Source organism: Lonchura striata, chromosome 15 (assembly GCF_050655825.1).
Source record: "Lonchura striata isolate lonStrDom1 chromosome 15, ASM5065582v1, whole genome shotgun sequence".
NCBI classification, from domain to species: domain Eukaryota; kingdom Metazoa; phylum Chordata; class Aves; order Passeriformes; family Estrildidae; genus Lonchura; species Lonchura striata.
In genome coordinates, this window is record NC_140717.1 from 13,910,105 (window position 1) to 13,936,294 (window position 26,190).

The 26,190-nt window shown below is 43.4% G+C and overlaps 1 protein-coding gene across 11 annotated transcripts in view; it reads left to right on the forward strand.

The window, feature by feature from the left end:
* The window catches only part of KDM2B (lysine demethylase 2B), a 106,522-nt gene that overhangs the window by 8,436 nt on the left and 71,896 nt on the right, over positions 1-26,190 (forward strand). For 8 of the 11 annotated variants that reach the window (XM_021532716.4, XM_085592775.1, XM_077787255.2 and 5 more), the window contains 3 exons: positions 429-475; positions 15,944-16,122; positions 17,894-18,000. In XM_021532716.4, coding sequence (XP_021388391.1) covers positions 429-475; positions 15,944-16,122; positions 17,894-18,000 — 333 coding nt within the window. Of the gene's footprint in view, positions 1-428; positions 476-15,943; positions 16,123-17,893; positions 18,001-22,962; positions 23,098-26,190 lie in introns of those variants that run through there. The other 3 variants (XM_085592778.1, XM_085592780.1, XM_085592779.1) reach the window with 2 other exon arrangements.

The following is a 26,190-nucleotide window of genomic DNA, read 5'->3' on the forward strand; positions in this document are numbered from 1 at the left end:
TGATGTGGCTTTGAGCAGGTTGTTTTACTGCTCTGTGCCTCAGTTTGGCAAGTGTGATAATGCTCACCTTGGGGAACAGACATGGGGCACACGAGTTGCTTAACAAGCTATAAAGATTTAGGATTTTATTGAAAGCACTCCCAACCCCTTCCCTTCTCTCCCACTCTGGTGCTGATAAAAGGTGCTCAAAAAGACACCTCTTCTCATTCATTGTGAGTAGAAAAACTGTTGTACACTTGCCAATGCAAAGATGTCATGTGTGTCATTAAAACTTGCACTGTCCACACTTCAGAGAGGCCTTGCTTGATTCCACCTCCTGCACTATGGACAAAGAGCACCATACATTTATTTCTCCTTTATTATGGTAAAGAGAGTGTACCCATACTTATCTTGACAGTATTTAACTTTGCTTTCTTTGCTAATTACAGAATGCCTGACCCGGATTTCACCGTTAGAGATGTGAAGCTATTAGTGGGTGAGTTATTTTGAATGCACTGGATTAACTCTATACAGAACAGAATTGCTTTTAAATACTTGTCCAGTTGTGTTTGTAGACATTTGTGATAACTCTCAGAATCTGGAAGAAGGCATGGAGAAGCAATTTGTAAATTAAAAAGGCTGGGAGAACCCTAATTAGTAGTTGTGCTGACTGGACTCCGATCTCATGCTGGATAATTGGCCATTTGGAAGGGAGGGAATGCTTTTGCTCTTAACAGGTGTCCTACAAACACTTTTGTGATCCTGCAAACCAGCAGCTCTATTGATTGAGTTCCCATTTTTTTTTTTTAATTTTTAAATCTGTTGCAGAGCATCTGTTTATAAAAGGTGTGACTGGAGCTGTATCACCTTTTGCCTGTGTTCTCCCCACAGTATTTATCAGTGTCAGGCCAGGTTGGTGCTTTGAGGGAAGGCTGTAAAGAGAGGCTGAGCACAAAGCCTTGCAAACTGCCTGGCTTTTGATGAGACACAAACCAGAGAAGTGGTGACTGTCATCAAATGTTTCCTAGCAATCTTTACAAAATTAATGTTTTTTAACTCTAAGAAAAGCCAAATCTTTAGTGGGAGATTATACTGTATGTTTCTTTGAAATCTGTTTTTACTGCAGATGGGTTTGTTATTTATTGTTATCTGAAATTGTTACTGAATAGCAATCCTGCACTCCATGAAGTTGTCGCTGTGGAGCAAGCTGGATGTTGGATGTGTTTGCTGCAGTCCTTCTTGGAGATTTTTAGCTGTATTCCTCCTAGTTAGAATTTACTCAGTTTATTTACCTGTCTTGTGGAAGCAGTTTATCTTTAAAATTAGCTCAAATGCTGCATTCTGAAAGACAAGTTTTTTAAAAAATTACTCTTTGAGTTTAATAGTCAATAGGAATATCAAGCCTGGAAAAGATGTAGCTAAGAAAAACAAAGGAGAGGAACTTGTGCCTCATTTCTGCTCACTTGGGGTTATCAGTGAGAGAGGGGTTATCTCTGATAACCTTCCTTCACAAACAACTCAGCAATGTTGCTTAATTTACGACCATTTATAAGCTCAGGGAAAAAAGCCCAAATATCTGGCAGAAAATGTTTTGGAAGTGCTATGGGAAGTGCTATTTGGTGGTCAATCTTCATTAAATTAGAAAATGAACTCCTAAATTTTATGGATTTCCTAAATACCTGTATGTGCACATTTGCAGAAAAAAAACACCAACTTTTTGCTGTGGAGGAGCCTTGTGCACAAACCCTGTAATTATCTGGACCCTGCTGCAGTTTTCTGAACTTATTCCATCGCTGATAAACTGTAATTTCTGTCTCTGAGGCTGCTGGAGCTGAGGGTCTGACGTTGAGATGTTTTGGAACAGCGTAGAGTTGCATAACAACAGTGTTTTTCCTGTGTAACAGTCAAAGTGTGGGAGTTGCATTTCCTCAAGATTGATGTCCTTTGAAGTATTAGGGGGTGGAGATTCCTGTGTACATGGCCAGCAAAGCGGGAGGATATTTATAAATAAAATTGCATTTATGAAACAATGGAGCAGAAATAACATTTGTAATTAACTTTGACAGTAAGTTGAATGTAAGAGTGTACCTGCTCACAGCTGGATCAGCAATCCCTGTACCTGCTCTTGGCCAGATATCACATCATGGCTTCTTTTATATCATGTTTGGGCAAACTCCCTTTGGAGTCATTGTGCTGAGTCCATAATGTGGTCCAGAACATTGTCACCTACCCTTTTTATAATACAGCTGATGACTTTTGGCATCATAGGTGGAAACTTTTATTCAAAAGATCTAAAATATTTGGGAAATGGACTGTGAGTTGTACCTGAAAAAATCACAGTTCTTGTGGCAAATCATTTTTCTTGCTGTGGAATTTGTGCTGGGTGGAACAGCCACATTGACACTGAGAGCACATGGGGGAATTCCTGTCTCCATGCCAAATTTTAAAATTATATACTCATTATTTCTGGAAACACTAGTGAACATCTTCCTATAGCATATAATTGCTGATATTTTTTCCTAGTTTTAGGTTACTTGTGCTACAATCACTATCTAATGTTCAAATAAAGGACATAAAAAGTCATGTTTTATTAACATTTCCTGACACTGGAGATGTTGATATGTTGTTGTCCCCACATTTTAGCAGATCCCTCAGATCTTCTTGAACTTCCAGGTCTGCATTTCCAATGTGTGGTATTCTCAAAACTTATTCAATCCTTTGCTGAACCTGGGCAGGGAAGGATGTTTGGTGAATGTGAAATGGAATGATCAAAACTCTGCATCTGATTGTGTGTGGGAGTCAATAGAGAGAGAACACAGTCTGAAAAATGTGTTCTGTGTAAGCTTGTTGGCTTTTTAAATGCTCATCATCATAGTTTGCTGCTGCTTTTTAAACCTTTCATTTCTTCTCTTTTCTTCTTTGAATCAGGGGAAGCACATTTGTTACAGAACCCTTTAAGGACATGGTGCTGGCTTTTTCCAAAGCACATAAATTCCATAGGAAGTTAATGAGCCTTTACTCCTAAACTCTGCTGAAATCTTACTTTCTATTTCTAATGTGACTGTTGTACCATCTTCATAGGGGAGAACCTAAAAGTCACAGGGAAATTGAAAACTCTGCTCTGTGGCAATAATAAGGAGAATTAAAAAAGGATGTGTTGATTGCTGTTTTTGTTTACTTGATCTTAGGTGTTTATTTCTTAGTCTTTTGTCAGACTTCCAAAGAACCATTGACATTGCTTGATGGATTTTTCTGTTTTTCTGGCTTAAAAAATGTAGTAACCATCTGTAATTCAGTTTGGTGATGTTCATAAGCTCCTGTTTCTGACACGAGTGCCTGATTGTGCACTCATGTGCAATGTGTGTGCATCAAACACTCTGCCCTACAGTAGCTTTACTTTCCAGAGCCAGACTCCCACCTCCAACAAATCACATCCTGGGTGCTCTGTAAAACCTGAGCTGATGGATTAATTTCAGCAGTTGGAAATGTCTCGTCTCGGAAATGGCTGTGAGCCAAGAATGCAAATGGAGAAGTGGAAAGGAATTCCTGGCCTGCTCAGGAACTTGAGACAACTCTTGAAAGATGTAAAGCTCTGGTGTAATTTAATAACTCTTAAGCTTTGTAATTTCATTGCATAAGGTAGATTTGATTGCTAATTCTGAAGGCCAGAATGTCACTGTCATCTCTTCATAAGTTGATTTAAAATTTGATTGAGGGTCATTGGCCCTTTTAGAGTGTCCTCAAACATCTGCCACATCTGCACAAAAACTATGGTGTCATTTCTGCAGGGGTGCCTGTCATAGATGGGCAGAAAAGCAAAAGTGAATTTTCCCAGATTGTCAGCTCCACCCTTTGCACATGAAGTACCTGTGTGAGTTTTATGCCAAGTGCTCTGCAGAACAAGGGGAACAGCTTGCCTGGGGCTGAGTGAGGAGAAAGGTGACTGCCTTGCTCAGTGAGCTGCTGAAAGCCAGGGCTTCTCTGGTCACTGTGGACCCTCTCCAGCCTTTGCCACTCCTGAATTCAAGGACTGAATGCAGTCATTTGTTTCAGTCTTTGATGTCAGAAAACCAAAGCATTCCATTTTGTCATTTGTTTGAATTTTGTCTTTATATTGTCCTTGATGGACATCACACAATCTGAAGCTGGCAGCCCTGAATACTTTTGGAAGCTGTGAACCATGTAAGGGAGAGAGAAAGAGGAAGTGCTCATGGATGTGTGCCTCAGTCTATCACTCTGAACTCCTTGCTCTTTCTCTGATTATTTCTTTTTATTGGGGTTTTTTAGAGATTTTTTGGGTCACCATGGGTTGAATTTAGAGAGTATCTGCTTTTCTGTGGCATCTGCAGTGCCTCTCCCTGTGACTGCACTGCCTTTGTCTCCCTGGGTTGTTCCAGTCTGCCCAGGAGCTCTGTGGGTAGGGGTGCAGGCCCTGCACGAGCACAGTGTCTCTCTCTAGTAGTTGCCAGTCTGGATGTATTTGCATTTATTTCTAATTTTTAGCTGACCTGTTTTCAGTTTGATTGACACAGGCCCGCAGCCCAGGGGTATTGAATCCCAGTTTTTACACTCACACCTAAATAAAGTAACTAAAAACCGAAATGAATGGAAGTGGTGCTGGGTCTGTGACGTGCATCACCTCTTCTCTCTCTGGGCTGGTGTAGCTTTGTGTGCCAGGGTAGGTGTTTGCTGTGCACCCCCAAAGTGGAACTTGCAATCCCAGCAGGTGGCAAAAGGGGAGATTTCAAACATGCTGAGGATTGTAAGAAAGAAAAGAGACTTTGGGTTATTGTGATCTCTGGGCTGAAGAGGTTAAAGTTGTGACCACAGCGGTCACTTCTGTAGGATCAGCAGCATTGTCCTATGGAATTCACCGTGCCCAGCCAGGCATTGTATCAGTGGGAACAGTGCAAGTACAGGACTTAGACTATTCATGGGGTGGTCTAACAACTGACATCAACTCACTGATTGATTTTATTTAACTTACTCACTATGGGTTTATTTATAGAATTAAAAAAAAAAAGTGTAGGAGCAGCAGAGGATGTGTCATCAGTCATGCAATTTGCTATTAAAATCTGGTGCTGTAGACTGGACTGGGCCCTGATGCTCATAAGCACAGGAAATGTTTGGTTGCTGTGTTCACAAACTGCATTGAAAGACTTTGGTGTATAAAGAATCCAAGAAAATTTGAAAGCAGAAAGCTTTTAATTGTCATACAATTTGTGCATTGGGGTATGGCAGAAAAGAGCAAATATAAGCAAGCTCCAGTAACTGTTGCAAAGACCAATTTTCATCTGCCCAAGAAGATGATGCACAAGATGTGACCTAATAGATAATTTCAATAGTTGATTCCTGTGGTTCTGTCAAATCCCTAAAGACCTGGCAGCAGGCTTTGATCTCATGACAAAGGGTGAAAGGAAAACCAAGGCTCTACATATCCTGTTGCTTTCTTTGGTGGGAGTAGCTGAAGAAATACTTGATTATTGCTAGGATTTGCCTTCTCATTAGAAACACCAAAAGAACAGGAGCTGAGCCAAAAATTTCAGTTGCAAATTGACTGTTTAAAGAAATATGTGTGAAGAGCTCTGCCTCAACTATGAGTTTATAATCATGGTGGCAGTGGAGCAAGATAATAGAATAAGTTACATCATTAAATCCCTGATATTTTCAAAGGAAAAGTCCTATAAGTAGGGGGGACTTGGCACTGCAAGTGCAGGTCAGCCTTCCCTCATCCTGCTGACAATTTCTGGAGGAGATCCTGTGTGCTGTTACACATCTGCTCATGATTTATTCACTGAGTGCATCATAGTGCACTGAAGTGAAGATCTGAACTTTCATTAACATCAGTGGATAAAATCAGACCTGCAAAAGAGTATTTCCCTGCTGTTTAGATTTTTTTCCCCCACAGGGGAGAGCCCTTAGCAAGGTTTGTGAAGTTTGCTATTGCAACATTTTCCTCACTCTAGGAGGAACTGCAATTCTGCAGTGTGATGGTGCACAGTAAAAAGTATGGCTTTGTTTTCCCAGGTGTGAATCAGGCAGAAAAGTGAAATGATCTGCTAAAATCAGAATATGGGGATTCTCAGTTGCTAGTTTTCCTGTAAACTGTAAATGATGTAGTGAATGTAGGAAGCCATGGCCTCTGTGCAGGGACTGTGGTGGGAGGAACAAGTTCCCTGACTAGTTAATGTCAGCAGGCTGATGTAAATAATTTAAATTCAGTTGGGACAGAAAGGATTACTGCCCATCAAATGTACCTAACAGCCATAAGCTATGTGAGGCTCTGCATCTTTCATCCAGCCATTTTTGTTCTCTGAAATACACACACTGCTGTAGTCCCCAGGAATTCCAGTTAAAATGGGAATATGCATACCAGGTACTTTACAGAGAGAAAAGAGCCCCCCTAATCCATGCTTCTGGAAGCAAGTGATATTGAAAAAGGAATAGAAAGAGATATAAACATTGTAGGTAATAATTATTCTGGCTTTATAAAATGTTTTATATACCTATTAAAATCCATACACACATTTATAGATGTATACACATACACATGTATAAATTTCATTCAGTACTGAATCAAGAATCATGAGCAGTGTTTCCATGGAAGAGAAAATTGTGCTGGTGCAGGTCAGGTGGGTAAAGGCAGGAGGGAGGGCAGAGACGGTGTAAAATACTCCTTTTACATCAGCACGCATTTCTTGTGGTGTGTCAGCACAATGGTCCCCCAGCTGGCTGTGCAAACCCTCAGCTTTTTGTTAGCAGCTACTCAAAAAAGCTTAAAGCAAATCAGAGAAGTGTCCCTGAGTAGCTGCTTCCTAGTGATTTTTTGGTTCATTCCTCCTGCGTGTTTGCTGCTCCTCTCAAATTGATCTGTTCTCAAAATTGTATCATGGTTGAATTCACATCCAACTACAAAGCAAGTCGAGAGGCTCGTAGTGTGGTCCACAGGCAAGTAGGGGAAATTTTGTCTTAATCAATGTACAGTTCTCCATCCTGTGAAAGAAAATTAGCCATGTAGATACAAAAGGAGGACAAAGCAGCCACACACTGCAGCTCAGAAAACTTTCCATCATTTCTGCTGAATAGGGACCCAGTGTTGCTTTTTCTATAGAGCAACGCTCCATTTGTTTCAAGGAAGTTGTGAAATTGGAGACCGAGAGGAGTTAGGAGGGAGGCTCATTAGAGAGGCTCTGTTGTAAGGAGCACTTCCCAAAATTAAACTGGCTGCTCAAAGGAAGTGCAAAAGTCTGCCCCCAGACTTGCATCTAAGTCTTGATTAAGATGTATGGTTCTCCCCTGGTGTGGGGATTTGTCCTGTGAATGGGAATGCCAGGTTGGGAAGAGCAGAAGAGCTGAGTCAGGAGTCATTAACTGCCGTGTCTCCAGGAGTCTTGTGTGGAGGGACAAGGAGTAAGCAGTGAGGTCTGTGCTCTGCTCCTGGGACCCAAATAATGCATTCTTCAAAACACACTGGGCCAGGCTCTTCTAGGGGAGAGGAGTTATCACTGATCTCATGGGAGGGGTGGTACTTGGATGAAATATTTCCATTCATTGTAAGATTTCTCCTCTTATTTCTCACGGGGTTTTGTGCCTCACTGGGTGATCTGTGCCTGGCCTGCTCTCTGAGTTATGTTTTTGCTTTTCATGTAAGTGAGACTGTTGGAATATTAAGAAAACTGAGTTAAAGAAACATCCATAGTTTGGAAGGCCATTGTCTGTGTAGTCTTATACCAACTTGTGAATGTGTTCCTCAGGCTGTGAGAATTCTGACTGAGGGTACCTCAGCCTCTGGACCCTGCAGGTCACACCCTGAGTTCATTAAGGGACTCAATCCACAGGAGACCTATGTGTGTCTGACAGCTGAGAGGAGCAGGAGATCCAAGAGCACCTTGAAGCAGGAGATAAGGATGGCTCCCTGCAGGAGGAGGCTGAACTTGGATGTTCCTCACAAGTGACTGTAAAATAATTACATGTCACTGCTATTCCCATTGATCTGAGGCTACAAACCCAAAAGCTGTGTTTTCAGGGAGCTGGGTTATATACCTGCCTACAAACTTTCCAAAGGGAAAAATGGAGCATCAGAAAGCAGCTTTCATCAGGGCCCCACTGATTTGTCTCAGATGTTATTCAGAAACATGTGTTTGAGAACCAGTCCATAAAAATAAATTGTTTCGTCCATCATGTTGTTTTGTGACCAAAGCTTGTTTTAAAAACTTGCAGTATTTTTAAAAAGTGCTCTGTTTTTAAAGTCAAGTTCCAAATTGCTCACAGTCATGCTGTTGGGCCTGTCAACATGCTTCACGCTCTAAACTGGGAAATGTGCTAAGTCAGGCCTACAATCAGCAAATAAATATTACCACTGAAAATTATAATTTCCCAGTGTCTGTAAGCTCAGATGGAGTCAAACCAATGGTCTGTCAACAAAGGGGTTTATAAGTACTGTTGGTATGAACTGCACAGACTCCTAGCTGCTGCATTTATTTTTAAATTTGAGTACTGCAAAGAGGAAACATCTGGACAATAAAAGTAAAATAAAATAAAATATAATGTGCTATTTCTTTGAAATGATTGATTCCAATTCTGTCTATCAGGTTTCTCTTTCCAAAGTACAACACTGGAAGTTTATTTGCTCATCCTTTTGTCTTTGTACTTTTTTCTTTCTTTTCCCTTGAGCGACCTCTCCTGTTTTCTCTGTATCCCTCTTTCCTTGACGAGGCTGCTGTACTGTACAGAACTCATTTTACCCCCTAATTCCATGGAATTTTATAAGGAAGTAAAGGTAAATCCTTCCAGACTCAAGCAAGTGTTCTTAGGGTACTCTTTCCAGCCATAAACCAATACTGATAGAGAGAGCAGCACACTTTGCTGTAAACAGGACCAGTAGGACTTGACAGGTGGGGTTTTTTGGTTTCCCATGGAATCTATTCCTTCTTTGTGGGACACCAGCAGTCCCATATGTCAATCAGACAGCCTAATGTGATTTCTGACCTCCTCCACATTAACCCAGGGCTAAGAAGAATTACAAAATTGTGGAGCTGCACTGTGTTCTCTCCTGGGCAGAATTAAAATTAGTAACTAGACAGCAAAGTTTCTGAATGTTTTTGTTTTTTTTCTCAGGTGAAGGTTCCATTAGTGATTTTCTTGCAGTCTGAGGGCTCTAATGTGTTGAAAATTGAAGTGGTTTGTAGCAGCTCTGAAGGAACCCTTTGGGACTTGGGCATCCACCAGTGTTAAGGTGGAGAAGTGAATAAATAAAGTGGAAATCTCTGTCAATTAAAGTGTTGTATTGCAGACTTTCAGAGGACGTTGTTTCTCTTAACACTCACTGGTTTTGTGCCTCTTAAACAGCTTATTGTTTAAGAAGAAAAGCTGCAGTCTGTAGTAGCAGGAGGGAGCTGGGGCTGTGGTTGGTGTCACCGTGGGATTTCCCCCAGCGCCGGTGCTGGCTGCACATCCTTCTCCTGATCTTTGTGGAACTGTGCTGGGAAGTAGGCAGGGAGCTGACCCCACTTAAAAAAAATTATTTAAGCCTCATCGGTTTCTTGAGTATTGGTGAACAGTTTGTATCATGAAACCAGGACCTAGGGCAGACAGAGGTTAAAACTTACCCAGTGTTCCTGAGAGCCTGGAAATAGAAACTTTTCCCTCTAATGCCAATACCAGGCTCTGGTGCCAGACCATCTCTTTGTCATCTAAACTGTCCTCTAGCTTTGCTGCTGCTGCCTGTTATGTGATCAGGGGAAGTGTCTCTGTTCCTTGTGCCCCCTATTGCATCCAACAATTTGCTTTTTTTGCCATACCAATTAAACAACTCTAAACTGGCGTCCTGCTCATTCTCTTCCTTCTCTCCTCACTTCTGGCATTGCTCTCCCATCCCCTCCTGTGTGCTGGCACAGGCTTTCCTCTTTTCCATGGTTCAGGAAGTTGAACCAGCACAAAACTCACACTATCTTTCTCCCTTGTAGAAAGGTGGAGGAAGATACATATACACATTTATTATTTTTATATTTTTTTGGTGCTTGTTTAGCTCTCAGCACTAACCAGGGCTAAGCTGTGATGGATGTAGCCTTCCACCTCTGTCATAAGTTTCCACTGGTGCTCTGTGCATCAGAAGTGCCAGGTGAGTGAGCTTTGAGCCATGATTAGGGTTTCTGTGTAATAAAATAAATAAAAAGAAGGCATTTGATGCACTCTCATTATACTTTTTTTTTCCTCCTAGAAGTAAAAATGAAATATTATAACACTCACTTGCCTATGTTTAGCACGTCTGCTGACTTGCCATTTTGGAAGTAGAACCAGTTCTATTTTTAGAGCTGAACTTCCTGTTTGAGCTCTCTTTAAGTTTGTCCTTTGCCAAACACAGGCAAAGTCTTTTAAAAAAAAGTCTTAGTTAAACTGGGACAGTTTTGCTAAAAACAGTCATGTTCATGTCCAGATATAAACAGCAATAAATCTGCTTTGAATGAACATTGCAACAAAAGTACAACTCCAAGAGAATGTATTTCCATGATGTCAGGACATGAAAGTGAAATTGAAGTGATGTGTTGGTGTGGTCATGGGCATCTCAAAGCCTCTGTCTACAGGTGGATTCAAAGATGAATTGTCCATGTGGAAAAATCAAGCAGAACAGCAGTTTTAGAATAACTCCCCAGAGTCACACTGTGTTTCTGCAATAAGCATCCTCTGCTTTAGCTCATCCAAACTAGAAGTGAGCTGTCTTATTTTGGAGTGATCCCACCCAAAATCCTAAATATTTTATGGTAGTTGATATGCTTTTACATAATAATATAACTTAGTTCAAAACTACCTTCAAGTGTTGTGCCTTTACCTAAAAATATATATTAATACCAGCATGTTTTGGAGGTTTGATGTAATCACAGTGATATATTTCTTCAGATGTTCTCATAAGTGTGGGGGTGTTGCAAACCTTTGATGCTTTCAGGTACCCTTCTAGACCAGAGGGGAGCTGCAGGACTTGCAAAATATGAAGGTTGTCAAGTTTTCCTCAATATGGGCTGATGATAAGGTTTCAGAGGGCTGAAAGGATATAATTTTTATAACATTTTTCTATATTGTTACTGTTAGAGATGTTTTATTCTGAGACATTTAGGAAATGATTAATGGTCTTAAAAGAAATCTGATAGATAAATAAACCATAAGATTTCAACCAAAGTTATATTCTGTCCCACTTCTCTTGGATCTTGCATTATTTTTCTTTCTATAATTGTTATTTGCGTGCTCTAAGTTTTCAGCCACCTAGTATGCTTGTACTACTGGTCAATGCATTGGGATACTGTGTAAAAAATTAGAAGTAAAATGCTTCTTTGTAATAAGGAATTTTTTTTCTATGAGCTTTTCACTGTCTGAAGCTTCTAAGAATCGCAAAAAATGATGGCTTGGGTAGGTGCAAGGATACTGATTAATTCCATATAATGCCACTAAAACACATGACGTGCCTGAGCCCCTTTCTCCAGCCCAGTCCTGTAGCATTACGGCTGAAGGGGCTGCACAGGCTGCTCCTGTGGCCATGCCCTGCACACATTTTGGGGCGTGCAAACAGCTCCTCCCGCGGCTCATCGCAGTTCGGCGCTTCGACAGCAAACGAGAGCTGCAGAGGGGCCGGAGGGGAAGGTTGGTGGCAGTTTTACCCCTCCGTGAGCAGGAGGTGCTGGGGCAGAGCTCCCGAGGGGATGCGCTGGCGCCCAGCGGTGCTGCGGACGCTGCCGGGCCGGGAGCGGTGGGGAGAGCTGTGTGCGACGTCCGGGCTCGCTTCCCTTTGTTCTTCTGTGCCCTCTGGTGGCACTGAGAGCGATGGGATCGGGACGCCCCTCTTCATTTGTTCGTACCCTCGCTCCGAAATGCAGGGAATGTCGGGAATAGCTCCACTTGAGCAAGGACTTTCTGCTCGGATTCACATCCCTCCCTGTTAGCGGGGGATATCATAATAGCCTCCCATGGGCAGCAGAAGAATACGTGCTTCCAGCTCCGGGAGCTCCGGGGGGATTAACTGGGATGCGAGTCAAAGCCTCAGTCTTTAGGTACAATTAACCCGCTAGCGAGGCTGGCAGATTTCCTGAGGCTCTGCCAAAAATCCTGCTTTACAAACCAAGGATTTTTTCCCTCATAAGAAGCATAAAGATTAGGCAGGACCAGTGGGCCGGTCCCTCGGCGTTGGAGGTTGGTTTCTGGTTGTCAGTACTATATTGTACCTTCAGCACAGATCTCAATTCAGCCACAGAGGGTTAAAATAATTCCCCAAGGTAGCTTTATCCTCTTAATGGACAGGCTTGATAATCATTCTTACAGAAAGGACATTTCCTCTTTCCTCTGCTGTGGGGGAGTTGCACCTTTTCCTGCTGGTGCTGTGCTGGAGAAGAGACCACAGCCTAGAAAACTCTGGTGTCATTTGCAGCTCTGATTCACACCTCCTGTGCATTTCTCATACTCTGCTGTGTGGTTCATGTTTGCATTGCTTCCACTGCTCCAAAAATCCATGCTAAATCCACATCATGGAGAAGGATGGGCCCTGCTGAAAGCTGGAGTCTGGCAGCTTGGATAACCTGAAACTCAGGCAGGGGAATACAGTGCTTCGCTTGTTGGAAATAAAAAATGGCAGTTGTTTGACAACAGAAGATATCATTATAGTCCCAGCATTTCTCATTCTCTGTTCCCTCTCTGGAAAATCTTTTAAATATTTTATACATGATGGGAAGTGTGGGTGCAAACTCTGCAGGGGAGATCAACAAGTGCTTTGCTGAATGACTTCAGAGCTTGAGCCCATAATTCCCAAAGTGTCTGGGGTGGGCTTGGTGAGCTGTGATTTGGGAAATCATTTGCTGGTGCAGGGAAGATGCCTGTGTAGCCTGCATTCCTCGAGGACAGTCCTCTCTCTGACAAGGGAACAAGGTTTGCTTCCTTGTTGCTCTTATTTTACCAAGAAGCCCAGAAGACCCACTCTCTCTGTACCAAACCAACTAGTCCAGGGTGGGCAATGGGAGGCAGGGACCCTGCACAAGTAATTTTTCCTCCAGATGTTCATTTCTATGTGAAAAAAAAAAATACATTACAGCATATAAAAATGTTGCACAATTAAATCTTTTAGAATCTTTACAGTGTCTTGTCTCACTTCAATCCCCATTAAGTGCTATTGTCCACTTAATGGGGATTTTACTAATATATGGGCTGGAGTAACTCGATGTGTTTTTAAGGTTTTAAGCAAAGCATAGTTCTTCTGCAGCTCATCCTGATGGATTTTTTTTTCCAACTTACATCCCTGCAATTGATTCTTCTTGTCTCCTTCTTGCTGTTGTCTGTTCTTCTTGTCAGAGATGGCACTAGCTTGTTTCTTAGTTACTGTCTTTGTCATCCTTTGGGGATTCACTTGTGCTCCATGAGCAAGCAGCAGGAGAGGAAGATGTTTCTTTAGGCTGTAAAATCCCCCAGCATCACCACTCTGCCTCTGAGTCACATCTGCTGCCAGAGATGAAGCAGAGCCTCTTAATCCCACATTGCCCAGTCCAGAGCTCTATTGGAAAAACATCCAGGGAAGTCAAGGGTGAAGTGGTTCACAGCGCACTGAAGCTTCCCCTGTCAGCAGTGAGGGACTTTGCCAGGACTCCAGGTGTCTGTTAATCCATGTCCAGTGGGTGATGAGCTGAAGTGAGGGACAGGTGGGAAAGAGGATGAGAGGCTGCCAGGGTCACTGAGGTCCTGCTGGGACCTGCTGAGCTGCCCCAGGTTTGCTTGTGTGGGGTCCCTTCTTTGAGAACACAGTGAGAGTGTGATAAGGGGATGCCTAGGAATTGGTTAACAGAAATGGATCTTGATAAAATGTGTGTGGAGCTGCTCAGAAATCCAGCTTGACCTGAGATCTCTCAGCCTGCCATCACTTTTTGGAGCCTCTCTGTGCTTCTTCCCCTTGCTCTTTACTCTCCTAGATTATATTTTTCACCTTGTACTAGGAACAGGAGATAGAAGAGCTGAATCTTTTCAGGACAGAAGAGACAAAGCTGGCAGTGAGCCAGGGCTGCTGTGCAGTGGGCAGTGAACACCAGGATGTGAACCTGTAATTATACATCTCAAATTCGTGAGCAGTACTCCAAGAATCATTATGTATGGGCTTGTTTGACAGTACTGTGGCTTAAGAGAAAAACATCCCCTCAAATTACTCTTTAATTTGGAAGTCAAGAGATTATCAATTCAAATCTTAAGCTCTTCTGCCTGTAATTGATAATCGTGTTCATTTAACAAACCTGCTATTGAACTGCTCCTCATACTCTTAATTTATCAGGTAACTGCTGATTTTTCGTTTGGAAAGGATAATTGAGAGGCTCTACAAGGTTGCTTCCACCAAAGCTGAGATCAGACCTAGACTAAAATATTGCAGAACCCAGGCTCAGCCAGGCAGCCCTTCAAATGGGATAATCTTTCAGTATCTGTTCCTCAACCCCCCTGGGCTGTAGCCATTGCTTTGATCCCAGGCTCTGGAAGCAGAGAGCAGGATGGCTTTCATTAGGAGCTTGTTTAACAGGACTCCACCCCAAGCTGCTAACCTGTGGAATTGAAAAAAGACCATTCCCTTAGATAGTAAAGCTTATGGTTAAAAAAACCCACAAGACCTTCCAGCCCGTAACTAGATTTTATGTATGTTGTTTCAAACATGCAGATGTCAAATTTAAGGATTCTTGTGCTTTTTCACACATAACTAAACTCTCCCCATCCTGCCTCAAGGTGGCAACACTCCAGACAGTCCCAAGCCCAGCCCAAGGATGGACTCCTGTTCCTTGGCCTTGGAATGAGGAGTTTGACTGACGGGCTGGTGGGACTACTCCAGATTTACACTATATAAATTTTTCTTTTTGATTTCAAAGCATTATGATCTTGAGTTCCTTTGCAGAGTCATTATCACATCTGTCACTGTCACTGTATCAGGGGCTAAGGATGTTTGTAATGGAGAGCAGCAATCCAAGCTATTAGTCTTGCTGAAATACTGCTCCCAAGCACACGATAGACCAGGTGCTGTAATTATTAATAATTCCCTCTGATGGTGCATCACAGCCCTACATTTTGTATTAATGCAATTTATTCTGAGTTATTTCTTTGGCGGTGAAAATTGTTTTGGAGAGATTTTTTGGAAGCTTTGCGAGTTTGTTTGCTGGAATCCTCTCCTGGAAATGAGGCATGTCTCTCATGGGCTCCTGTTCACTCACACACAAATGAACTGCTAATTAGGATGATGAAATTGCTGGGAGAGGTGAAACCTTCCAGTTGGCCGAAGAGAAGATTGTGGATTAATCTGTGTAAAGCTGAAGGCTCGACTAAAACTGCTGCTCAACATTCTGGTGCTAATGAGACTTGTATGTCTGCCACTGAGGAGCTGAAAGTAAGGCTTGTAGTTTTTGTTGAGAGATCCAAAGTGGGGGCTCACTCCTCTATGGCATTTAGTGCTTTCATCCACTGGAATTGGGAATGTTCAGCAGTTTACAGTATCCAGGGATGCAAGGCAGTTTGCTCTTTGTGGATAGTTTTTGTACATGAGTAAAAGCATCTTGAGAGACATATGGAAGTTTAGAAAATTGCAGTATGATTTGGAGAGCAATTTGTCTTGCCTGCCCCCTGCTACCATATTCTATTACTTCTTCATAGTTTTTAATGTACTTCTGCTCACATCAATTCACATAAAGCAGGAAACTGCTCCCTCCATCTCTGTGAAGAACCAGGTGACTTGTTCAGTGTCATATTGGGCAAAGAGTCTAGTTCCAAGTTAGTTCCTTGCTCCCTGTTTGAGCTTCTTAGGAGCCATGGAAGGGCTGGTACTGGTCTCATCCTCTCTTCCTGCAGTTTCCCTGCAGTCCCTGAGAACTGATATATATAGATAGATATATAAAATAACATAGATCCATGTATGTATATATACATCAATGAAGGCAAGGCAGCTGTTTTGAGGTTGCTGCTGTGTTTGCAGGAAGCCGCCGGATCGTGGATGTGATGGATGTGAACACACAGAGGGGAGTTGAGATGAGCATGTCTCAGTTTGTGAGGTACTACGAGACCCCAGAGGCCCAGCGGGAGAAGCTCTACAACGTCATCAGCCTGGAGTTCAGTCACACCAAGCTGGAGAACATTGTCAAGCGCCCCAACGTGGTAAGGGAGCCCCTGGTGATGGGCTTTATTGCAGCTTCTTCCCAGAAATAAATCAGGGAATTTAAACAAGGTGATGGGAAGTGCCCGGAACTCCTGCTCATTTAGTGTCAGGATCTCATTTTTAGCCAAATAGAAAGCTGGTTTCCTTGACAGTGGAACTTAATTTACAGGAATTAGGTACCTGATGAGCTGCTAATCATGCAATTTGCACTGATACACAGTTCCTCTCAAGGCATTTAGGGGAAATACATCCAAAATTAAATACCCATCTAGTATTTTTCCTCCTCTAAAGAAGTTTAAACTATCAGGAAGCTTGGATTCATTATATATGAACACTCCTTTTACCTAAAAAATGTTCAGGGGGCTCCCAAAGCAAAAAAGTTGGAAACACAATTGTTAAATGTAGAAGTGTTTACATAATTAAATCAGTGTAATCACTGCTAGGTCAGAATTGGCAGTAGTGGAAGGGGGTAGATTTTTACATACTTTTTAAAGATAGAGGACTTTTGTGATTTTATTCCCGATGGAGTCACTGGCATGAAACTGTGACCTAAAGATTATTTCATTTATCTCTGAAATGTAGCCATGTATGCTACACTAGCATGTAGCTGGGTGTAAAACTACAGCTCTATGTTTTCTTTTCAGACACTTTTTACCTGATTTCTAAGTCTTTTTCTAGTTACAGCAGCAGTTTTTTTCTGCTGGGGACATCTCTTACCCAAGACAATATAAACACCACACTTCTGTCTGAACAGGTCACAAATAGATGGCAACTCTAATTGCTGGTTTGTAGAAGTAATTCTTAACTAGACTCCTTTGTTCTTTTACACGCAGATCACAAATTTGAATATTAAACACATATTTAGAAGTTCATTCAGATTTTTTGCTGTCATTCAGACACTTAGCGGGCAATTTGAAGGTGCTCTGGGGAATTTCTTGTGTTCAATTGATCCCGGTTTTCCCAAACACATTGTGCTCAGCGAGCTTTTAAAACATCTGTGCAAATTTCCTGGGTGCTTAGAAATTAAATACACAGTTAGGTACCTGTTATCACGTGTAAATGGTTATTTCATAGCTGTTTAAAATAGCCTGAGTGCACAGTTGTTTGTAAAACCAGGAATATTTAGATATCACTGAAAGAGAGATTTGCATTCCCATGGGAGTAGAAGAGAGGGTGTTGTGGAGGTCCGGTACCTAAAGTCAGCTCCCATATACTTGTATAAGATCTTCCCTTGAGTCCTGCAGAGTTTTGAGCCCATGTAAGGCAGAAATACATGATTTACTTTACCTTCTGTGTAAATTCTGGGTTGCAATATCAGAATGTGGGAATTATTTCAGAATCAGGGCAGTAAGCAAGTTTTGTTTCCACATAGAGCTGTGATATTGATGGAATCAGTCCTATTTCCTCCTTGAAATGGAAGATAATAGCATTGTATAATCCCTTTTATGTTTGCATTTTAATGTTCATAAATGCAATTTCTAGGCTGTTGGCTACAAAAATGCCACAGACAGTACAAGAGAAGGTGCTCACAGGTGCCCATAAGACAGAATGTGCACTCAGGTAAACTGTAAAACTCTCCTTCCCCTGTGTTTTAAGGGGTTGAGTTGTGGTGATGAAATGCTGCACCTTAAAGTGTGGTGCACAGGACTTTTGCTGAACAGCAAGATTCACCTGTCTGTGAGCATCTGCTGCTCTGGAGGAGTTTTAGCTGACAAGAATATGTACTACTATGTGTCTGGGAGCTAACAGCTGATTTTGGTGGCCTTTCAGGTGGACTTAGTCGACTGGGTGGATAATATGTGGCCACAGCACTTGAAGGAGAGACAGACAGATGCTACCAATGCTATTTCAGAGATGAAATACCCCAAAGTGAAAAAGTAAGTCTTTAAAAAGCTCTGATCTTGACTCTCTTAAATAATTTTAACTTTGTGGAATACAGTCTTTAATCAAGTCTCTTGGGAAAGTGCATTTTTATTTTTCAGTTTTGAGCAACTCTGTTTTAAAAGTGGCAGACTGATCTTAAGTAGTAAATTCTCTGAAAGTGCTGTCCAAAGAAATCACATCACACAGCATATGTCACACAGCATAGTCAGAGTCCTGCTGTAGGCCGGGCTTAGATCCTGCCCAGGTTCTAAACTGCTAATGACAGACATTATTAGCTGAGAAATGTTTTGTGAAATGAGCTTGAAGTCCATTTTTAATGGGTGTGTGTGACTTCCTAGAAACTCTGTCACTGCCCTTCCTGCCAGTTTGCTTTTCCATTCACTTTTTCAAGAGCAAGGTCAAAGATTGGACTGACTATCCAGGCTCAGGACCCACTCAGGGCAGGTTTGAGACTGAACACAAGATCAGTTTGTCCTGGTTCTGCCTATCTCAGCTCTAGGTTTTGGGCAAGCATAGGCTCACCTTGCTTTTTCTTCTGCTTTAATGTCTTCCTTGAATCTTTTTATGTGGGATTGGAAAAAGGAACTATTTGGGAGCCTCATAATGTGCACTGCAAGTTTCATGGGAATGAGTACAGCTGAGACAGGGGTTCCTTTAATGATGTAATGACCTGTATGGCTGATGAACACCAGGTAATCCTGGGAGCCCTTCACTGCTGTTTCTGTTTTATTGGCCAGACTGAATGCTGGCAGCATCCCAGGCTCTGCTGTTGAACCGACCTCTGATGTTCTGCAAATCACTCAGAACTCCTTCCAAACTGTAAAATAGATTGGTACCAACAGATACAAAGGAGTGTGCAGTCAGGAAGTGATATGTAGCATTTACTCTTGTTCTGTAAAAATAAACATTTTGGAAGGTAAAGGTCTCTATAAAAGAAGAGACTCTGTGACAAGCATTGGGGATTATGCTCAGCACCACTGATTTCAGTGGAAGTTAAAGATACTCCTACATTTTGAAAAGATCAAACTGTTCATTAGGGTAACTCGATGTTGGATTGGAGTCTCCATGCATTTGGAAATGTCCTAAGTGACTTGCCTGAGGTCACACAATAAACCAGCAGCAGTGCAGCACTTGCTTCTCAAGTGGTCAGTCAGCTAAATAACATTATTTATAATTTGCCAGAGCTGAGAAACTAAATCATGATTCAGGGCCTAAGGATTCATGGATGGTACAAGGTAAGAAGTAAAGGAAACTATTCCTCTCCTACAGCAGGCACACTCCAGATGCTGAAAAAGATGTAGCAAGTAAACAGAGCAAGGCAGAGATGGTTTGAAGGATAAGGTAGCAACATGACTAACAGAATTTAGCAGAAAAAGCAGAGTATATGCTTGCAGTTCACTACTTGCATCACAGAATGCCAGATGGTAGGTTTCAAAGGGATTTTAGAGACGTACCAAATCAACAGATTTTGACATGGAGTTTTTCCCATTTGTGGAGGGTGGCCTGGTAGAAAGGCAGGAGATGCCTGATGAAGAAGCAGACATGGAGCCGTGGAGGTTGCTGTCACTGGCAAAGGGAAGGTGGAGGTTGACAGCTTGATAAACTAGTAGATGTGATAGGTACAGGGAAGCTAAACACTGAAAGACTGTGAACGCTTGAAATGTGACAATAGAGTTTGATGTTGGGAAAAGGAGTTACCAGGCATGAGTGTTAAAGGCGAGGGTGCTGCAGCTGGAGTGATGAGGATGTTGCTACTGAGTGTCATCTCACAGAAAGACTAGAGAAGGATGATTTACAGCACTGTTGGCACAAACCCCTCATCAGTCTGAAGAAGCCACAAAGATAAAACCAGTAACAAACACTGACAGTCTGTGAGCACAAGAGAAGCTGTACCAGATCAGGACGAAGATCTGTGGCTCTCAGTAATCTGTCAGATGCTGGCATTGATGCCCTGGCAGGAGTGTAAGAATGGCGTGAGCATAAAATGATGCCGCTCTTAAAAATTACCTTCTGAACTTTGACTGTCTGCAGTCCAGGCAGGGGCTGTCCTGAGGTATAAGTGGTTTCTTTGTGCTCAGTGACTCTCAAAGAGATTGCTCTTCCATGAGCTTGACTGGTTTAAAGATGAACTCCTCAAGAGATTGGCTTTCTCCATCTTTGGGAATTTACCTTGTCCCTTTAATGTAAAGATACTGGTACCAGATACTGCTGTGAGTATCCAGAGGGTTTGAGCCCTTATTAAGGAAATAATGTTCAGTTGTGGAGCCACAAGTTCAGTGCTATTACTTCCTTCACACTGCCCATTCTTTTATGTCAATCATCTATATTCATATGCTTTATTAATGACTGTTGTTGCTCAGAAATGAGATCGATTCATTCTTTTCTTGTTCTGAGCATTCCCATCATTCTGAGAGTTTGCAGTATGCCATCCCCACCATTAACGTGTTCCCTACAAACAAAAAGCACTCCAGCGAGAGCGCTGCAGTTTCGCAGACACAGATGGCATTACCAGACACAAATGTCTGTCTTGGCTCCTGCACGTCGAGTTCCGTGCTGGGAGTGAAGTTAGAGAACGCTCCATCTGCTGCTTCGGTTACCAGAGCACCGCGCGCGCTGGAGCCCACCCTGCCCTGCGCTTGGACTTGCACCATTAACTTCTTCCAAAAATTCTGGGTAATGAACTTATTTTTCTGCCTGTAGGTAAATGGCTGCTTACCTCACGGGAGCCTTAGAGGAGCAAATTAAGTGGGGCAATAGTTTATGTCCCCTCTTTCACCTCCCAGGGTGCAAGTTCTCGAGAAAAGTCCTGCAGACATGAGATCCTGGATGAGAGTGGGAAGATGTTGTGTAACCAAGAGCCAGCAGAAAAAGGCAATGATACCTTAAATCAGCTTTTAGGGGCAGAAGTTTGTTATATCACCAACACCATTTTCAGGTAGCTCAAAACAAGCTGGGATTTGTTTTTCTGTTTAAATTACTTTAGTACTGAAGCAATCTGGATTATAGCTGAGTCAACTCCCCCCTCAAAAAAAAGTACTAATTTGATTTTTCATTTATCAAAAGAGATAGCCCTGCTGAAATTATTATCCTCTTTATTAGTTTTTGTGTTTGTAGCCATGCAAGATTATTTGCAATGCAGTAGCAGTGAATAGCTACAGTTCAGGACATGAAACAGTACAAGGAATTTCTAAGAACTTGGTAATATCTGTGCTGTGGAACAAATGAAAACGAAAGCTTTAGTCACTGCAACATCCTTTTACCTTCAAAATTCTTTCTATTACTTTAAATATCTAAGCACTGCTGTAATAGGTCTCTATAATGATGCCGGCCTTCAGTTAAGGATGGAGTATGTTGTGTGGAACATCTACCTGTTCACAAAGGAACGCTGCTCTGTTAGCATGTCCTCAGCCCTATTCTCCCTCTCTCAGGCTGTTGTTCAGCCATCCGTTCCTTTCTATTCATTCCTTTACTAAGTAGGGATGGATTTAAACAGATGCTAAAATGCTCTGCTGAGCTGTGGTCTAATTAGAAGCTGAGGGTGCCTCTGGAGACAGGGAATCGAGGGATTTCGCAGGTCCCACAAGGCAACCTGGCACTGGTTTATACATGTGAGAGACTTGTCTGCACTTTGTATGCCATTTATGGATTGCTTTTGATACAAAACATCTATAAATATAATTCAGAAAAAAAAAATTACACCAATAAGTGCGTGTTCGTTAAGACTTTCTAAGCTAGCAAAGTAAATAAAATGTGATGTCTTCATATCAGTGCACGAGTCTCAAATCCTCCTTCAGGTAGAACTTGGAGGAGCAGCATCACACGTGTAACTCAAATAACCACCAGTGTTTACAACAGTTTGTGGTGGCCCTGGAGCTGAACAGCCTTGTCACAGGATGAAGAAATGAGCTGTGCTCTCACAGACACCAAACTGCTGTTTCAGGGGCAGACAGGCCTGGCTCGCAGCGAGTTGTGTGGGGAAAAAAAAAATTAAAAATCCACCCCGCACACCCTTGCTGTTCCACCGGGGCTGGGACCGGGCAAGGGGGCGACGAGGGAAGTGTTGTCGCTTGCTTTGGTGCCCGTGTGGTCTGAGAGTGTGATTTGCAGGCACTTCACAAACTCTCCGGTGCACGGCAGAGAAGTGGCTTCTCTTGTCTGGGGCGTTGTTCCTGTGTGTGCCCGACTCGGACCGTAACCCCTCAGGGCAGGAGCCGGGCCTTTCATGTGCGTTTGAAGTGCGCGGGCTGCGGCGGCCGCGGTGTGTGAGGATTCGGTTCGTTCCCTCGGGCTGGCAGCGCTCGGTGCCGCTCCCAGGCGGGGCACGGGGCGAAGGTTGGTCCCGCACGGGCACAGGGCCGGCCCCGAGCGGCCTCCCACGGGCAGGGCTGGCCCGGTACTGGGGGTCCTGCGGAGCACGGCCAGCCGGGGTTCCTCATCCCTAACGGGGGAGCCGGGCTCATCCCCGCTGGAGCAGCCAGGGCTCACCCCTCCGTGAGGTGATGCTGGGGCTCATCCCCGCAGCGGCGGAGCCCGGGGAGGCGGGGGTGGGGGCGGCAGCCGGGCCGGTGCCTCCCGGGTGACAATGGTTTCTTTTGTCTTGCGGCGCAATTCGTGGCTTCCAGTTGCAGGGCCCCAGTGTGGGAGCGCTGTCGGTGCGGGCCGAGGCGCCCCGAGGTAGCCTTTGTTCCCGCTGCCTGCTGCCAGCCCCTGGCAGGCCCGGCAGAAGGGCCCCCGCGGGGCCGGGATGCTGCCGGGGGCCGCTCTGCCCCGACACCGGAGCGCCGCTGCCGCCCGGGGATGGCGAGCGAGGCCCGCGCCTTTCCCCGCCGCTGGCACTTGCAGTTGGCTCATGGCTCTGTGGTATTCGGTTTCAGGCTCAGGGATTTCAACCAGCCGGCGCTGCTCCTGGGAGGAAGGAAGAGTGAGCTATACTTTTCTCATTGGCCCGAACAAAAAACAGAAGCCTCTGCTGGGGTTTGGGAGTGGTTTATGGGCTGAGCTCAGTGGCAGGGGAGCCCTCGCAATGCCAGAGGGAATAGAGCCGTATGGTGCGCGGTGCCTATTGCGGGAGAGAAGGAGCTGAGCTCAGGGTAATGCTGCTGCCCGTGCGTCCGCTCGCGTCTCCCGGGCCCATGTGCATGAACGCTGCCGCTGCCTGCCCTGCCCGGCGCTGCCTTCGCATCCCGGCGCGGCTCTCGCTGTCTTTGTTTCTCTGTTTGCTTGCGGGTTTGTAGCGATGCGTGGCGAGTGCATTGTGGGTTTGCCTGGGAGTGTGGGCTCTGCGCTGGTTTATGGAGCGGTGTCTGTGTTGTTCCTGTGTTCCCAGCTCGCTGTGTTTGCTTAGTGGTTTAGCTTCATTTGTGTCATCTCCCACTCTTTTTTTTTTTTTTTTTTTTTTTTTTTTTTTTTTTTGTATCTCCGTGTTTGTTCTTCCTCGTGAGTTTGCAGGTTTCTCCATATTTCTTCGCATCATTTTTCTAAGAAATTTTCCCAGATGTTTGTGGGGTTTTATGTTTTTTTTTTTCCCTCTTTTTTTTTGGGGGGGTGGGGGAAGGGGTGGGAGGGGGAAGTTCCCCTTTTTTCCACATCACAAATCCTTCCTCCAATACATTAATAACAATACATTAACTGGACAAATTTCAGGCTTGTGGAGAACACAAACCAAACTCTTCAGTCTGGAAGGGAAGCTCCCCCCCAACAGATTACAAGCAGCTGCATGTTTTAAAACCCTGTCTGAGGCTGTGCAGGGAGATAAAGTGGAGTGTGCAGGGGTTGGATGTGGTAGCAGTTGTGAAAATATTCAGCTTGGGGCATCTTCTGGGTCGCTTGTGTTTTCAGGGTGTAACTCTAGTCAGGTTGTGTCCCCAAGCCTGACGGGGGATTGTGTTCCTGGAGCCACTGTACCTGCCCTGGCCCAGAGCGCTGTGGTCACAGCACACAGTGGGATGTATTTCCTGAATTTCTTTCAACGTGGATGCTATGTTAAGGCTTTCCCCCCTTTTACCCTTTTTTTTTTTTTTTTTTCCACTGTTATTATGGAAAACCCTGAAAAGTTGAGTGGTTCCCCAAATCAGCAGCTGTTGGTGATGAGAAGCCGAGCGGTGCCTGAGATTAGCAGTGCCATGGAGTGTGCCGGGACCATGTGACTGCGGTGTACATTGGAAGAGGAAGCTGTAGAGGTCAATGCAAAGGCATTGTGCCAGACTCTGGCAAACAGGGAGAGAGCTGGATGGCGGAAGATCCTCCCGCAGGCTCCTGAGCCGCCTGGGAGCTGTTGGGCTTGGACAAAAGCAGGCCTGGGAGATTAACAGCATAAATTAAGGCATGGCTTGTTTGTGGATGGAAAGAAAAACACTTTATTTTCCAAATGCTTTGCAGGTTCTTACTAATCGCCATAAGTGACTCTTCCACTAAAACCGCCTTTATTGAAGTGGAAATTGTGTTTAGAGGAGTTTCAAGAAAACAGAGGGGGAAATGGGGAAAAACAAGGAAAAGAAATAGTTCTGTGTTCACAGTTATACCTGCTTTGGTGTTTTCTCACAAAACTAAATTTAAAGTGCTTTGATTTGACAGGATTCAATCCTGTTATTACCTCTCTGAACATAAACAGTTTGAATGCTTCAGGTTTAGGTTATTGACTACTGAGAAATAGCTAAAAACAGCTAATGCCCAGGCCGTGTTTGCTCTTCCAGAATAACTTAATTCAGGAAGTGATTGTTGATAGGTAGCACTGTCTAGAAAATTTTTGTTGTTAGTGTGAAGTATTTTATATCTGGCATTCTGGAAACTGAAAATAATTGACTCCATAAGGATTTGAATTTTTTTACTTTAAAACAACACAAACCTCTAATACTCGGCACTGCTTACAAGCTGAGAATTTCTATGCTGATTTCTTTTTCCTAATGAGCAATAATTATTCAATCTGTGACTTTTTGCAGTTTGGCTGGAAGAAAAGCAACTTCCTTTCTGGGCTTCTTTTATTGTTTTTAAATTCTATCTGACTTGTAATCAACAACATCTTGGTAGAGAAAACATAAAAGGAGATTTTTTTAAAAAAAAGTGTTTGGGAGGGAAGGACTCATATTTTGAAATGGAGCATATTGAGAGTGTAGACAGCTTCTTGGCTAGCTGTGATTTTTGAAGCATCTGAAATACCCCAGGGGCAGCAAAAGCTTCTTCCTGCTTCTGAAGGATTAAAAAAAAAAAAAATTAAAAAAATTCCAGAGTGGGCAAGAGGAGAGACGTGTAATTGCACAAGGAGAGGTTTTAATTGTGAGATGAAGGCACAGGACCTTTTTTGAAGCCCACAAATTGACTGTCTTCATGACAGCATTGCGTATCATTCTGTCAACTCCGGCTCGGGATGTGGTTGCTAGGCAGCGGCTCTTATGGACCCAGAGTGGCTCTGATTTGCCAGCCTTCTGCAGACACATGGTAAGGTCCTTCCCAGCCTATCATCTACAGGGACTTCTGCACGCCGGCTGCATACTGCTGAGCTTCTCCTACCTGAATGTGAGCAGAAAAAGGCACACTTAAATCAAACCTTTTTTTTTTTTTTTTTTTTTCCCCTCTATTTAAAAAAAAAAAAAAAATTAACAAATCCCCTTCCGGTAGTGTTTCCATAACTCCCCTTAAAAACCAAACCAAACCCAAAAAAAAAAAAAAAAAAAAAAAAGCCATGAAACGGAGACCGGAACAAGGAAAAGAGGTTAGTGGGTTAAGTGGTGTGTGTTTCCTGCGTTTGCAAAGGTGCCTACAGTGAGGAGGGCGGCTGTGATTCGGCCATTAGTTACAGATGGTGGCTGCAGGCTGGAGATTCCTGCAGCCAGACCACAGCTCTTGTGTCTTTTCCAGCAATGCAGACTTGAAACTGCTCAAATCCTGTATCAAGACGGCGTAAAAAATAGTGGATTTGATAGTTAGTGTGGCTGCCAGCTGGGTCCTTTATGTGTTTTGATGCAGAATGCCTAGAAATGTGAACAAAAAGGAGTTAGTTTGCCAAATGAGGTTTCTGTCCCCTAATCCTTGCAAAAATGGCATAAGTGGCAAGTAGGTGAAGAACATTCAGGAGGATTTATAAGCAAATTAGATTTTTCAAAACTTTGAAGCAATCTGCGTACAACTTTTGGTGAAGGTTGTGTCTCTGAAGTGATGAAGGAGAGCATTAAACAGATCACCCCAGA